Source organism: Haliotis asinina, chromosome 3 (assembly GCF_037392515.1).
Source record: "Haliotis asinina isolate JCU_RB_2024 chromosome 3, JCU_Hal_asi_v2, whole genome shotgun sequence".
NCBI classification, from domain to species: Eukaryota; Metazoa; Mollusca; class Gastropoda; order Lepetellida; family Haliotidae; genus Haliotis; species Haliotis asinina.
Window position 1 is genome coordinate 33099934 of NC_090282.1, and position 13680 is coordinate 33113613.

The 13680-nt window shown below is 36.8% G+C and overlaps 1 protein-coding gene across 1 annotated transcript in view; it reads right to left on the reverse strand.

Annotated features, from left to right (window-relative positions):
- Window positions 1-304: 304 nt before the first annotated feature.
- Window positions 305-13680, reverse strand: part of LOC137277841 (lysophospholipid acyltransferase 2-like) — a 30374-nt gene continuing 16998 nt past the window's right edge. The window contains exons 8-12 of the mRNA XM_067809806.1: window positions 12050-12148; window positions 9860-9963; window positions 9047-9244; window positions 6952-7103; window positions 305-5858 (exon numbers count right to left, since the gene is read on the reverse strand). Coding sequence (XP_067665907.1) covers window positions 5756-5858; window positions 6952-7103; window positions 9047-9244; window positions 9860-9963; window positions 12050-12148 — 656 coding nt within the window. The 3' untranslated portion in view covers window positions 305-5755. The remainder of the gene's footprint in view (window positions 5859-6951; window positions 7104-9046; window positions 9245-9859; window positions 9964-12049; window positions 12149-13680) is intronic.

Here is a 13680-nt window from a genome sequence, read left to right on the forward strand (position 1 = left end):
CAATATGGTTCCATCCATCAGAAATCGAATCCGACACCTTACTTGCAATTTTCAATAATCATTATCACTTTTTCGACTCGATATTTGAATAACGATTTTAATGAAATTCTTCAAAGGCATTTAGAAGTTGGTGAGGTAATACAAGACACTATTATGGATGACAACTTCTTTAATTTTAACACAACGTTTCAAGGCTAATTCTTGCCCCTTCGTCAGGTGGACAAAGGGGCAAGAATTAGCCTTGAAACGTTGTGTTAAAATGGAAGAAGTTGTCATCCATAATAATGTCTTGTAATAACTATTTTAATCATTTTCACACAACCAGAACATAATTTTGACTCAAACTTGAGCAGTTTTAAAGGCTGATATAAGGCTAAACGTGTTTGGTTGATGCCTAACTAATTATCCTAGGTGCATTGTTGTTAGTAGACATCGCCAAGTTCAAGATGGTTTTCATGTTAAAAAAAACAAAAGCCACCTCTTAAAGTTACATGAAATCTTGTTTTTTTACTTGTTTGAAGAATCGAACTGAAGGTCCAATATCAAAAATCAAACTGAATCAAGGCCTGGATGAACTGTTGTAGCCATGCAAACAGTTGGTATGCTGCTGACAAACACTCATATGTAATCAAGGTGAAGACAGATTTGGACCCAAGATCACTGGTTAATATTGCGGAACGGTTATACTTCCTAACAATCATATGAGACAGGATAAACTGAAACAAGCTCAATCAAACATATAATGTTCCATCCTGTTCTATTTTTTTGGGCCATATCAGGACATTTGGATTACAATAAAATATCTCACTGCATAGTCTTTCACATGACACAAATATTCTGTGAAAAATCAAAATAATTACCAAAAATACTATAGAAATAATCGGATCATTAATTAGTGCAGACAATGAAATAACACAAGTAGTGCTATAGCATTATATATCTTGCAGTGCAACAAAACGTGTCAAAAGTTTCCAGTGATGTATTACAGAATCAAAAGGCACTCGGAAATTTTAGAAAATAGTTTTGAAGCACTCACAGTTTATCGTTCTGTTCTCTATCCTTTGACTTGTATTAGGCCTGACATCTTTGATTAACCACTGCCATAAACGTCCACTCTGTTGTGAAATATACCGTTCACTCAACACTTAACAATACCTCTTGCTTTGATCATATAACCAGCTCAACTCAGACTTTATGTTGCCTATGATCCTGATTTCAACTGTCATTGAAAATGCCACTCTGAACATGAGTTTAGCAACATTTGTTTGTTGTTCAATGTCATACTCAGCAATAATCCAACCTTATGGCATTTGTCTGTAAATAATCAAGTCCGGACCAGACAATCCAGTCTACACAACTGAGATACAATGACAAGTTGGTGAGCCTGACCACTGATCCTGTTAGTCATGACAGACCTCTGCATAGAACCACACTTATAAGAGTGGCTGGGATGTGTATGATTCCTTGATATTGGAAACTGGATCAAAAGAATGTCATTAATGAACAGTTAGTCGGAAGTAAGGTTACTAGCACTATAGAGTTCCTCAAAGATAATGCGGTTGCATCTGAGACAACCAACCCTCGTCCAGACAGGACATAGCAGTGAAGTGAGGAAGGATTTACGATGCTTTTATCAATATCTACCCATATCAAAGCAGGGAACAAAAGGAATTGGCGTGACACATTGTGAGGAACAAAACTGGGGTCTTCTGTGTTACAAGCAAAGCCATAGTACATGTCATACTTGTTAGAATTATGAAAGAATAATGTAACCTGATGTTTATTGTTATCAATCACCATCTAAACCAGATTTAAAACCAAAATATGGTGGCTAGTGACCCTGTGTTTAGGCTAAAAGAATGGAGTCTATGTACAGTGGATAATTAAAGATGGCAGGGAAATTCTTGACTGATTAAATGCAAGTCAATACAGGACACTGAATACCAGCTAGATTATCAAAAGCTGAAATGTTCTTCCCACAGAATGTCCTTCATCAAATTAATATTATGCAACCAATATTCCTCAAGTCTAAGTAAATCAATACAAAAACTACTACACTTGACTAGTTATGAACATATTCTTGGAAAAGCATAATGGGGATATGAATGATTTGTTATTCAATCTGCTAATAAATAAGAGATCAGTGATTGGAAAAAAACATAAATGGATGTGGCACAAAATATGAGTGTCAGCGTGGATACTGGTAGGTGAACGTAGATGAAGGCTTAGGATACAACAGGTATAATATGAGTATGTACTAATCAAGTAATGTTTTAAGTCACTTTGACTTTATTGAATCCTCTCATTTCTAATATTGAGGATAAACGCTGTTTTTCTTTCAGAACAAAAAGGGAAACAATCTACCAAGACCTTATTTCATTTTGTCTAAACACACTAACTTCAACCAACATAATGAGATGCTCGTATGCAAGTTAAAAAGGTAATGAAAGAAATGATGTAATTAGTGTATTGCTCAATAAGACAAAATTGCCACTTAATAATCAGGAAGTGACACCAATTAATTATGTACAGTAATATTTTTCTCATTTTTCAGAAAATATATAACAAGCAGGATGTCATCAGTGACGTAGGTGGGAAGTATTGGGTATAGTACTAATGACAAACTTGTTCAATACGACATACCAGTTTGACTTGTCATATATGTACAAAAGACATTACTATGTACACAGTGGAATCATATCTGCTAAGACCCAGGTGATTGGAAAGTTAAGTAATAGAGAACTGATGGTCTCTGTCATGGTCACAGCAGTATCCAGTGCTATGAAATCCAAACATGCATTGGAATTGACAGTCAGGACAACCAGCCAAAGGGAGATAACTGTTACACAGAAAACATCCTTTAACATAATATCTTCATTCATTTAATATCCAAAGGGAGATACCTGTCAATAGAAAAATGCATCTTCTGCCATAATGTCTTAATTTAATATTAAAAGGGAGATATCTGTTACATGGAACAACATTCTCTAACATATGTCTTCAGTCTTTAGATATTTTTCACTTCATAAAAGGTTCTAGACTATAGTGTCTTCAGTGAAATATTGTAAAAATGATAATATGTCACATTGGTAACATTTTGATGTAATTTCTGAGTATTCCATTTAATGTGTATTTTGCTGAACTCTAAGCCCAAACACAGCAGCATGCCAGCAATGTTATATCTACGAGGTTTGACACTTGGGCGTAGAAAGGAGCTACTGTGGTCCCAATTTCCAACCAAACCAAAAGTATTTGTGCATACTTCATCATTTCCTTGAAAGAATTACAAAAATTATACAAACATAACCTACATTCTAGTTTGTGAACATGCACACAAACTTGATGAAATACAAAGGATGGCATACCTAATGATGTTCATAACTCAGGAATAATTATCTGCAAACATAATGGTTCAAAATGACAAATATATGCAATTGGAACCACAAAGTTTGTACTTGACAGTCCATTGGAGCTAAGTTTGGTAAATAATGCAATGCATAAATAAGACAGGCATATCACAAAAAGTGGTCTGGGCTTTCTTGATAAAATTTAATCCATGTCTACTTGTGTGTCAAACCAAAGCCACTTTAATAATAACCAAATAACATAGACCCCGTATAGGTATGATCATGACTGGAAGACAGCCTCTGTTTAAGATTAATGGTGTCATTGTTCACCTCAATCTTATGAACTATCAATAAAACTCAGGCTCGTCAGTCATTTTCAAATTCAATGCTGAAAACAGATTAACATCACTTTAATAATCCTTTCATAATTCATCTGAAGACTAATATCTTGGTATAAGTATTTCCTTTGTAAGTATGGTTAAGATAATAAAATATTGGCTGCAGAAGCAAGTGACTGACTAGCATACGAATAATGACACTGTGAATGTTGTGGTCGGTGCAGACAACAATCAGAACCTTGTGTAGGGCATATTGAATATTTGATTGTCATAACAACACTGGCAACTCCCTTTGGTAGTCAGGTTAATTCATTCCTTCATTTGCCCTAAAAGGTTATCCACACATAAATCAGTCACATGCTTGTCACTTTGAAATGGTTTCATACATGTGAATATCATGCTGACAATCTGAAAGATCAGTCATCTTATCCGTATCCTTTCCAAGTCACTACTGATAACATATCAGCCATTCCACATTCTAAAGGATCATCCAGGATCTCTGGTGGAGTCTTTGACTGGACATGTACTAGTGGAAAAACAGTTCCTGTGAAAAACATCACACTGAAATAAAATACTGCCTGAGTTAAAGTTTATGCCACCTTTCGCAACATTCCAGCAAATGGGCTTCACATCCTGTATCCATGAGACAAGTGAGCGGTACTGAGATGAACCTATAAACCTGTCTTTTCCTGCAACCTCATGGACACCACATTACCGGTACTAAAACACAGGACAATCCCACCATCAGGTGACATCCTGGCCAGATCAACTGTCAATCAAACGTGTGGAATAAAATGAAATAAAAGCCAAAATCATATTCAGCCCAGCTGTGATAAACTGTGTCAGAGGGTAAGGTTTCACGCTGCCTTTAGTAATATTCTGACAATATCACAGTGAGGAACACCAGAAATGGGCTTCACCAGCTGTGATAGATCTTTGTCCAGATTTGGATTACGTCCATCCTACAACCAGTCCATGACAATCTTGTGCTGTCAGCATTGTCAAGCTTGTGGAACTACCTTGGTGGACATATTTGACAATGAATTGTGGACTGACAATTGACCAATATGTTCAGCCTGAGATATAGGATATTTACATAGGATATGTATGTTGCCACTCATCGTTCATGGACAAACACAGTGTTGGAAGTTCAATCTTTGTCTACTTCAGTTTATTGTTTGTGGTTACAGTGATGCACAGGAATTTTTCCCCGCACTAGTATATGTTCCCCAAGCTGTAAGTAAAAGTTCGAGGACCATCCATGTAAAACATGGGACAAGGTTTCCGAGAATGATAAAGGTAAGTTAAAAAGGTAAATTGTTCTGGTAAGCTGAGCTTTTGTTCAAAATACCAATAAGAAGGGACATTTGTAGTGAGTGTAAGAACAGAGGATATGGAATATTTGATAATGAACTCATAAACAACAGGTTAAGACAGAAGAATAAATTGTGCAGTTGTTATTCCTCAAGAATCAGTCCATAGCATTAAAGGTTAAGAAGGCAGTTCTCTCTTTTTGTGTTTCACAAAACCCTCAAAAGCCCAATTTGTTGACTTTTGTAAAATGCGTCTTCTTCACATTTTTAAATCTCAATGGTGCTGTGGGTTGGTCTGGTTGTGATTTAAATATTAATCTCTGGTATGTTGGGTTAGGATCTTGGGTTTAGTGTATAACTAGTAGACTTACAGTCAGTGAGACACACAAAAATCAAAATCATCACTCATACTATTATCAGCATAAACTTCAAGACCTGTGCAGAATTATCAGAAAACCAATCCAATACTAAGGTTCTCTTTCATACAGCACTCTAACAAGCTGTGACAGTTTTGCTATTTATGCCCTTGTGTTGCAGTCTCCCAATCAGGTATCTTGAAAACTCTTGTCACACATACACACTCACACAGCAGATAGACACACACACATGCTTCCAGTAAACCAAGTGGTGCAGCTGATCCACTTTCCCTGTCCCCAGTCATCTGTACCAGCTGAACTCGTCCTACTGGCCTCGGGATGAGGTATAGCTTGTCCTGGTGTGGGAGATCAACTAAGGTTCAACCTAAAATGTGTCCACATCACTGCTGTTTCTTGTCTTGACTTCGTCGTTTCGGTGGTGCAATGAAGGTATAATACACTATAACACCAATAGAGAGTATATGCATCCACCAGTATAATGATCTGGAAAAAATGCAAAGAAATTTCTGTACATCTGTCAAGGATAGGAGTATAATGATTGGTAAATTGTGATGATGTATTGCAATAGTTTAAGGTATGATTGCAATGTCAATGACAACCTAGAACATCTGTTTTTATCATCAAAAATGCTTAGCTGGATCTGTGCTATTTCGGGCACCCTCCCATGCTCACCACTGTATCTGTCTCAAGACAGTAAGGTGTGATGACTCCGTACAAAATATCTGTACATGATATTTATTTTATGTCAAGTTACATTTTTTCGTAAGTCTACATATTTAACCAAATATGTCGTGAAATAGACTTTTAATAATAAAATGTATTACAAAATGTGACAGGCTATTTTCCTATTCACTTTTATCTTTTGTTTACAAGGCAGTGAAATCCACTTTAATTAGAGGCAGCAATACAATCACTTTGATGCATAAATGTGTATTGTTACAGTGCTCACTATCTTTGTTACAGTTTTTACAGTACCATGATTTGAATTATGCAAAAATTATTAGATCAGCTCTGATTTCAGAACAAGATGACAACAAACAGACGAACTCCGAGGTCACATGATTTGAAAATTAACTTGTGGTGTAATTCAATGTCATTACTTCAGTGATTTGTGACCTTTGAGGCTACAAATGACTTTACAATAGCCATAAACCTGTTAAACTTCATGTATTATTTGTGTGCAGCCTACATGATAATTGGCTACTCAAGAGAAGCTGGTGACTTTTTCCTTGACCACAGTTAATCTGTGATGGGATGAATCTATACCAGATGGTAAAAGAAACCTAAGCTTAAAAAAAATATGAAATCTCATAAAACTAAGAATTCATGTTTATGTCTTCTATGAAGAAACTTGACAAAAAATGTTGCATTTCTTTTGCTGTTGAGCACATTTTTAAATAGTTCACTACACTACAGCCATATGTACAACATAGTGATGATTGCATTAACTACATTCTACTGTAATGAAAATACTTCTTTAAAATGATAAAACATCTACAATGGAAAGCTGCTTGTATTATGCACACATAAAACAAAAACTATTTAGCTCTATTTGTGACAACCTTTTCATACTTACGTGTATAACTTTAGACCAGGCACAAACTCTAGGATGGCAAATGGCACACACATGTAGACATTCGCCATACGAGTGAACAAAAATGTAACTGCATCATAAAAGGCTTTCAGGTTATCGGATTTCAGGAACATTGGCCTAATATTTCTTCTTACCTGAAAAAGAAAAGATAAAAAATTAAAAAGCAGCCAATAGTAGTGTTATGTAAATAACCATGGTCCCTGTTTAGTGGTTGAAAGTGTAACAACCACTGAGAATATACAGGCAAAAGGGACACATGTAGGAACGGGGTAGAATAGGCCTTCAGTAATCCATGTTTGCCATGAAAGGCAATTAACGTCATCGAGTGGTCAACCTTGCTGACTTGGTGGCCACATGTCATCGGTTCCCAATTCTGCAGATCGATGCTCCTGCTCGATGATCACTGGGCTGTCTGGTCCAGACTTGATTATTTACAAACTGCCGACATATAGCTTGAATATTGCTGAGTGTGGGGTAAAACTGAACTCACTCACTCACAATTCCTTTTCTCTACCCATTCTTATATTCTGCATGCGAGTGCAATACCTGCTCTTCTCTCTTGGTGGTGAGTTGGTAAAATCTAATGTCATGACCATGGCCCTCTTCCTCAAAGCGATCATAGTGCTTAGATGATCGTAACGCCCATAATTTAACATAGACCTACGACAGTTGTAGCACTATGATCACTTTGAGGAACAGGGCCATGATCAGTAAAGTTACATCCAATATAAAGCAGCACTGCAACTGAGTTTGGGTGAGTAGGTGAGTATTGTTTTATGACAGTTAGCAATATTCCCACAATATCACGGCAGGGGCAAACAGGAAAGGGCTTCACAAATTAACTTTAGGGGACTATGTAGGGAATCAAACCTGGGTCTTCAGTTTAATGTGCCAACAGTTTACCCACTAGGCTACCTCAATATTGAGCTTGGACAAAAGCACCCAGAGAAGAATGACCCACTGCCAAACCACAGAGCCAATCCTCAGTAGTGGAATCAACACACAGAGGTTACTTGAGTCATGCTGTCACCATCATAGAAGCGATGGCCACCCAATCCTCAGTGGTGGAATCAACACACAGAGGTTACTTGGGACTTGCTGTCACCATCATAGAAGCAATGGCCACCCAATCCTCAGTGGTGGAATCAACACACAGAGGTTACTTGGGACTTGCTTTCACCATCATAGAAGCAATGGCCACCCAATCCTCAGTGGTGGAATCAACACAAAGAGGTTACTTGGGACTTGCTTTCACCATCATAGAAGCAATGGCCACCCAATCCTTAGTAGTGGAATCAACACAAAGAGGTTACTTGGGACATGCTTTCACCACCATAGAAGCAATGGCCACCCAATCCTCAGTAGTGGGATTAATTTACAAAAGCTACTTAGGGCTTTCTTTAACCATCATAGAAGCTACTTACACAAATTAGAAATACTTTTTTTAATCAATTTTCAAGACGGGACAACAAATACCCACACTATGAACTATTTACAGTACAACAGAAACTTTATCATCAACATCATTATTATTATTACAGTTTTGTGATTCTGAAACTCAGTTGATAATTACACTGCTAAAGTACTTTGTCAATGACAGATGCTTCTAGTGATACAAGAATATGATCTCGATTTGACAGATACAACACAATAGTTTGAATAAACAGAATTCATACCAGTAAATGAAAAAGATGCATATATGTTGCATGTGACTAGTTAATTCCCTGTAATATGTTATGTTCTGCCTGTGATCTGTACCCTCACACTGAAAATAAGGTATATAATCATCACCATGAGGTGCCTCACTATACAGTGTGGGTTCGAATCATGCATGGGGTTCAACTCCAAAAGTAACAGAATCTATACTTTCCCAAATATGACAAATTATGTCAATAGTTTTTTAATTTTTTTTTTTTATGGATATCAACTCAGGTATTATGAGGAACACAATGTTTCGGAGCATATCCTTACTGCTTCATCAGGTGAAATATGCTATGTGGCAGAGAGCATATATATTATCTCAAATAAAATTTATGAACTCGTACAAAATGTGTGTTCCCGGGGGTCTTGTACTTACATATCTTGCTGCAACTGTGAGTAGTGCTCCCGTAGCGAAACATAGGTAGTAGCCTGGATAGAAACCATGCCAGAAAGCACTGATGGAGAAGACGGCTAGAGTGTTGAACTTGGGCATCCTGTCATACACCACTCGTCTCAACCAGGTCATCGTTGTCTTATTCCAGCTGTCCATGTTCAGCTTTAAACTATTACATGTCTGAAACAGCATCACATTTCAACATTCACCGAAACTTGAACTTTAACTATATTCATCAAGTAACACCAAACACAACTGACTGATGCAATATATTCAACGCTTTAATGCTGTTTGTTGATGTCACCACACTCAGCAATGCTCACAGCATCCTTTAAATATGCAATCATTGGAAAGACAAACCTGGGTTTGATATTATGAACACCTATCCATGGCATCTGGGTAGGTTGGCACCCTAACACCCTAGTCAACAAGTGGGACTCTTTTAATAACAAACAATTCTGACCCAGAATAGTCACGTGATGAATCATATCAGTATGCACAGTAACAAATTTGAACGGACATAATTACATCATTTCCTATTACAAAGAGGAAAGAAAAAGACCTTCACTTTTAACCTGTATATATCACAGGTATTTACAAAAGGAAGAAAAGACCTTCAGTTCTAACTTGTATATATCACATTTATTAACAAGTCATTAACAAGAGGAAAGAAAAAGACCCTCACTTCTAACTTGCATATTATTACAGTCATTAACAACAGGAAAGAAAAACACCTTCACTTCTTACTTGCATATTATTACATTTATTAACAAGAGGAAAGAAAAAGACCCTCACTTCTAACTTGTATATATCACAGTTATTAACAAGGTCCCAGTTGGGCTGGCCTTTCTCATCGAAGCCTGTGAAGCCCAGCCCTGCTGCGTTATTTACAGTCTCTCCTGCAAAATAGAAATCATCCATAATGCAGCATGTCAAAATAAACAATCAACATGACAATACATTTTATTCATTGGAAATATACAAACAACTGCATGAAGCATGGATACCATGACACTGGCAATTGATCTGTACTGCAATATTTTGTGTCACAGGTTTTTGTATTGTAATAGGTACTGAGATATATTGTAGTATGACAGTGAGAGTATATCCTATTCTGTACATATCAGGTAAAGTGAAAATGTCAAAGTCAGCATGGTCAACCACTGATGCAGGGAGAAAAGAATCCCTGTCATTCTGACATGTGTTGCCCTAAATTTGGCAGTGTATTGAGAATGTGAAGAAAAAATGGGATAATTGCTAATATTTTCATATTTTCAAACTTATTGAAAATCAGTGTTTGAGAAAATACTGAAGAATAGAGGACACAGGGATGAGAATGGAAATTTTCATTTACAGCTGAAAACTAGTCGGGGGTCCTGGGATTTTGGCATTTTACACACTAAATATGGCTTCTAAAATCAATATTAACACTGTATATATATTTAGACGTTTCAGAAAAATGACCCTGGGGATGTAAAAAAACGCGGATTTCCGCGGATCCGCGGAAATTTCTCATCCCTGAGGACATCTGCAAATAGGACTCCTCATTTGAAAGAGTAGGATTTGTCCAAACATGTTACCTTGTATCGTTTAATGGTTAACTTGATATTTGTATTCCTAATACAGGATATCTACATCCCCAAAACACAATTCTGTGATAACATGTATATACTTGTAACACTAGACAGTCCTACTGTATACACACATTTGAGTGTGTGAGAATTTCTGTTGTGGAATACTCCAGTGTCAAGTTTATAGCTGCACCAACATCTGTTGATATCTGGCCTGTATTCCACATGACGCACATCAGGGTTTATTGTGCTGTTGCAAAGGGAGAGTCTTTAACAACATTTAATACAAAGTGCAACATCATGGGCATCACACATCAGTCTATGTTGCAATGACTGTGTGAATTTGGTTTCATGTTGCTTTAGCAATGTTCCAGCAATATTACAGTGAGGGACACTAATCACTCATTCTCAAAATTAGTGAACAATTACAAGCTGAAACTTTTGCCAAAATAATTCTCAAAATTAAGGGTTAAAAATGACATGTGCATCATCAGTAATGGTATCTCATGAAATGTTAAACACCAGCATCACAACATTTAGTATTATTGTAATATTTTTGATGAAAGATTACATATGACAAACTCAAAAATATTTAACGATACTGAAAATAAAAATAGAACGTTCCTGACTAGTGTGTCCATTAACAATAGGTAGTCACAGGATTAATATTTCGCAGCAATATAAAATTCTTGTAAATTCATACATCCATGCTAAAAGAACTTGAGAGTAAACTGAGATCCATTTTCTATTACAGGTGAAGGTTTCAGTCCAAAATTCTTGAATTGTGTTAAAAAACCCCACCTACTTCATTACTTTCGGTGTTGTCGAATTGATCATTAACCTGATGAGCCTTCAATTTTTGCTGTATTTGAATCATTCAATGAGCATAGCCCCAAAATACAACAACCACTCACATATATCTTTGCTAAGCAAAACACTGTAACGTAAGTTATGTTATGAAAATAAAACATTTTGATTAAGTTACGTCATACCAGCACATATTATGTGCAGTAAGTCTGCTCGAACCACGATTTACAGATCCTACTACGTTAGACATCCAACGTGAAAAAAGCTGTTATTTCTTTCATTTTTCATTATTCCCATATGTCCTACACTGAATTGTGCAAAAGTCTGCTTGATTATATATGAGGGTTATTTTCAGCTGCAGTTGAACCTCATCTGAACAATATTAAACAGTTGGTCGGAAATGTACCAATATCACCAGTCAAAACCTAATTCAATAACACTATCAACAAGCATGGAGGCTGATGTGCCTTGTAAGGACAAGCAAAATGGATTGGTGCTAATTTACCTCTAAAATTCCAATTAGAGATTCATGATTTCAGAATTCATGTTACCAACAGCTACAATTTAAGATTACAAAAATTTTAGAAGAATTACAAGATAGTCTCACCTAGTTTCCAGGCAAAGTAATATTTACACCTGGCAAACGTCATTGACACTAACAAGTATATGTGTCTGCCCAGGAAAGACATCTCGTAAAATGCGGCACCTGGAACAAAGGTAAAACATGTGTCAAATACACCAAAGCTAGAGAGTAGTTTAATGTTGGCCAGTTCTTGATACTGTCATTGGAAAAGAAGATGTTTAGAACTTGAAGTTCTTCAACAATGACAATTCATGCCACTGTGATATGATTTGATCAAATTAAGCCAAAATTATAGAAGGAGAAAGTTCTTTTCCTAAAAATTTTAGAGGTTGGAGGTGACATAATTGAATGCATACAATGTAATGGCATTTCTCACAAAAGTGACACTTGACATAACAAAATCAATGAAGCATTATTGGTTTACAGGTTTTGACTGGATAACCTGCAAAACATGCAGGCAGGAAACAGGTAAACCAGCTGTCGAAAAAGTGTGAGCACTCATCCCCCAAAGGATGCAAGGAGACGACAATGATAATGAGTAACAGACCAGTGATCACACAGATGCAAATCTTCCGAAACGGACACAAGTCTTTTGCCACCTGTGGTAAATGTGTGGCACTGGTGTTTGTTCATCTTTGAAGTTTCATAGCTTGAAGAAAGGAATATCTGCATCAACTTGAAAAGGTGAAGGAAAATGAATCTAGTAGATGTAAAGTTGATACAGACCTCTTGTACAATTGTTATCTTTCATGGTTAATGACATCTAAAACTACTACATGACCTGTATTTTATCTATTCTATTGTAACATATTTATATAGCGCACATATTTATGCAACGATTACATGCTGAAAGTGCTGCGTTTCCCCTCAATCACTGGATGTCAAACTTCACATCTTATTAGCCATGAAAACTCCCCGGGAGCACTTTGTCAAAGTTTACCATGTTTACTGCACGTGCTGTACCCACAACTAGGTGTTTGCATGAATTCATGTGGCCATCATCTGGTCATTTACCAATGGTGGTTTTATTTAAGTGCACAGGGTTGTGTACTGTGCCCTGAGGGTTATGACAAGACTGAAAGAGTCTGCACACAAAACTGACTCCAACGTTTTTCACACCTGATCACACTTGGGCTTCATCCCAACACCTCAAACTTGCTGGATCACTAGACAGCTTGTTCACCCAGTCTAAGTAAACGTAACCCCTGTTATTCGTTACACTCCTACACTGGGTCTAAGGTTGCGTCAGGTAGCCTTTGAGCGACCTATGACCGTCCAATAAAATGTGAGACAGCTAAACAGATTTAACCAGAAAACAGCTCCTGTTTAGGGTTTGGTGGGACTTACAAAATACACTGGTCACTGACAATGATTTCTCTACAAACGAAAATTCACATATATCACTGATATTTGACCTGCAGTATATACGCATTTTGGTTTCTGTTGACATGATTATTGCCAAAAATGCTCTTTTCAGCGACTGTTTATTCACTGTTGTGGCATGCTCCATGTGCATTGCCCGGAGGCGATTGTAGCAAAAATAGCATTTGGAATCGTTTGGGTGCACACCTTTGCCTGGGTAAAAGTTCAAAAGGTATGTGTGAATGTCTACTTTCATGATTTGGTAAGCTTTGCTCTGATTGGTCAATCTCAAA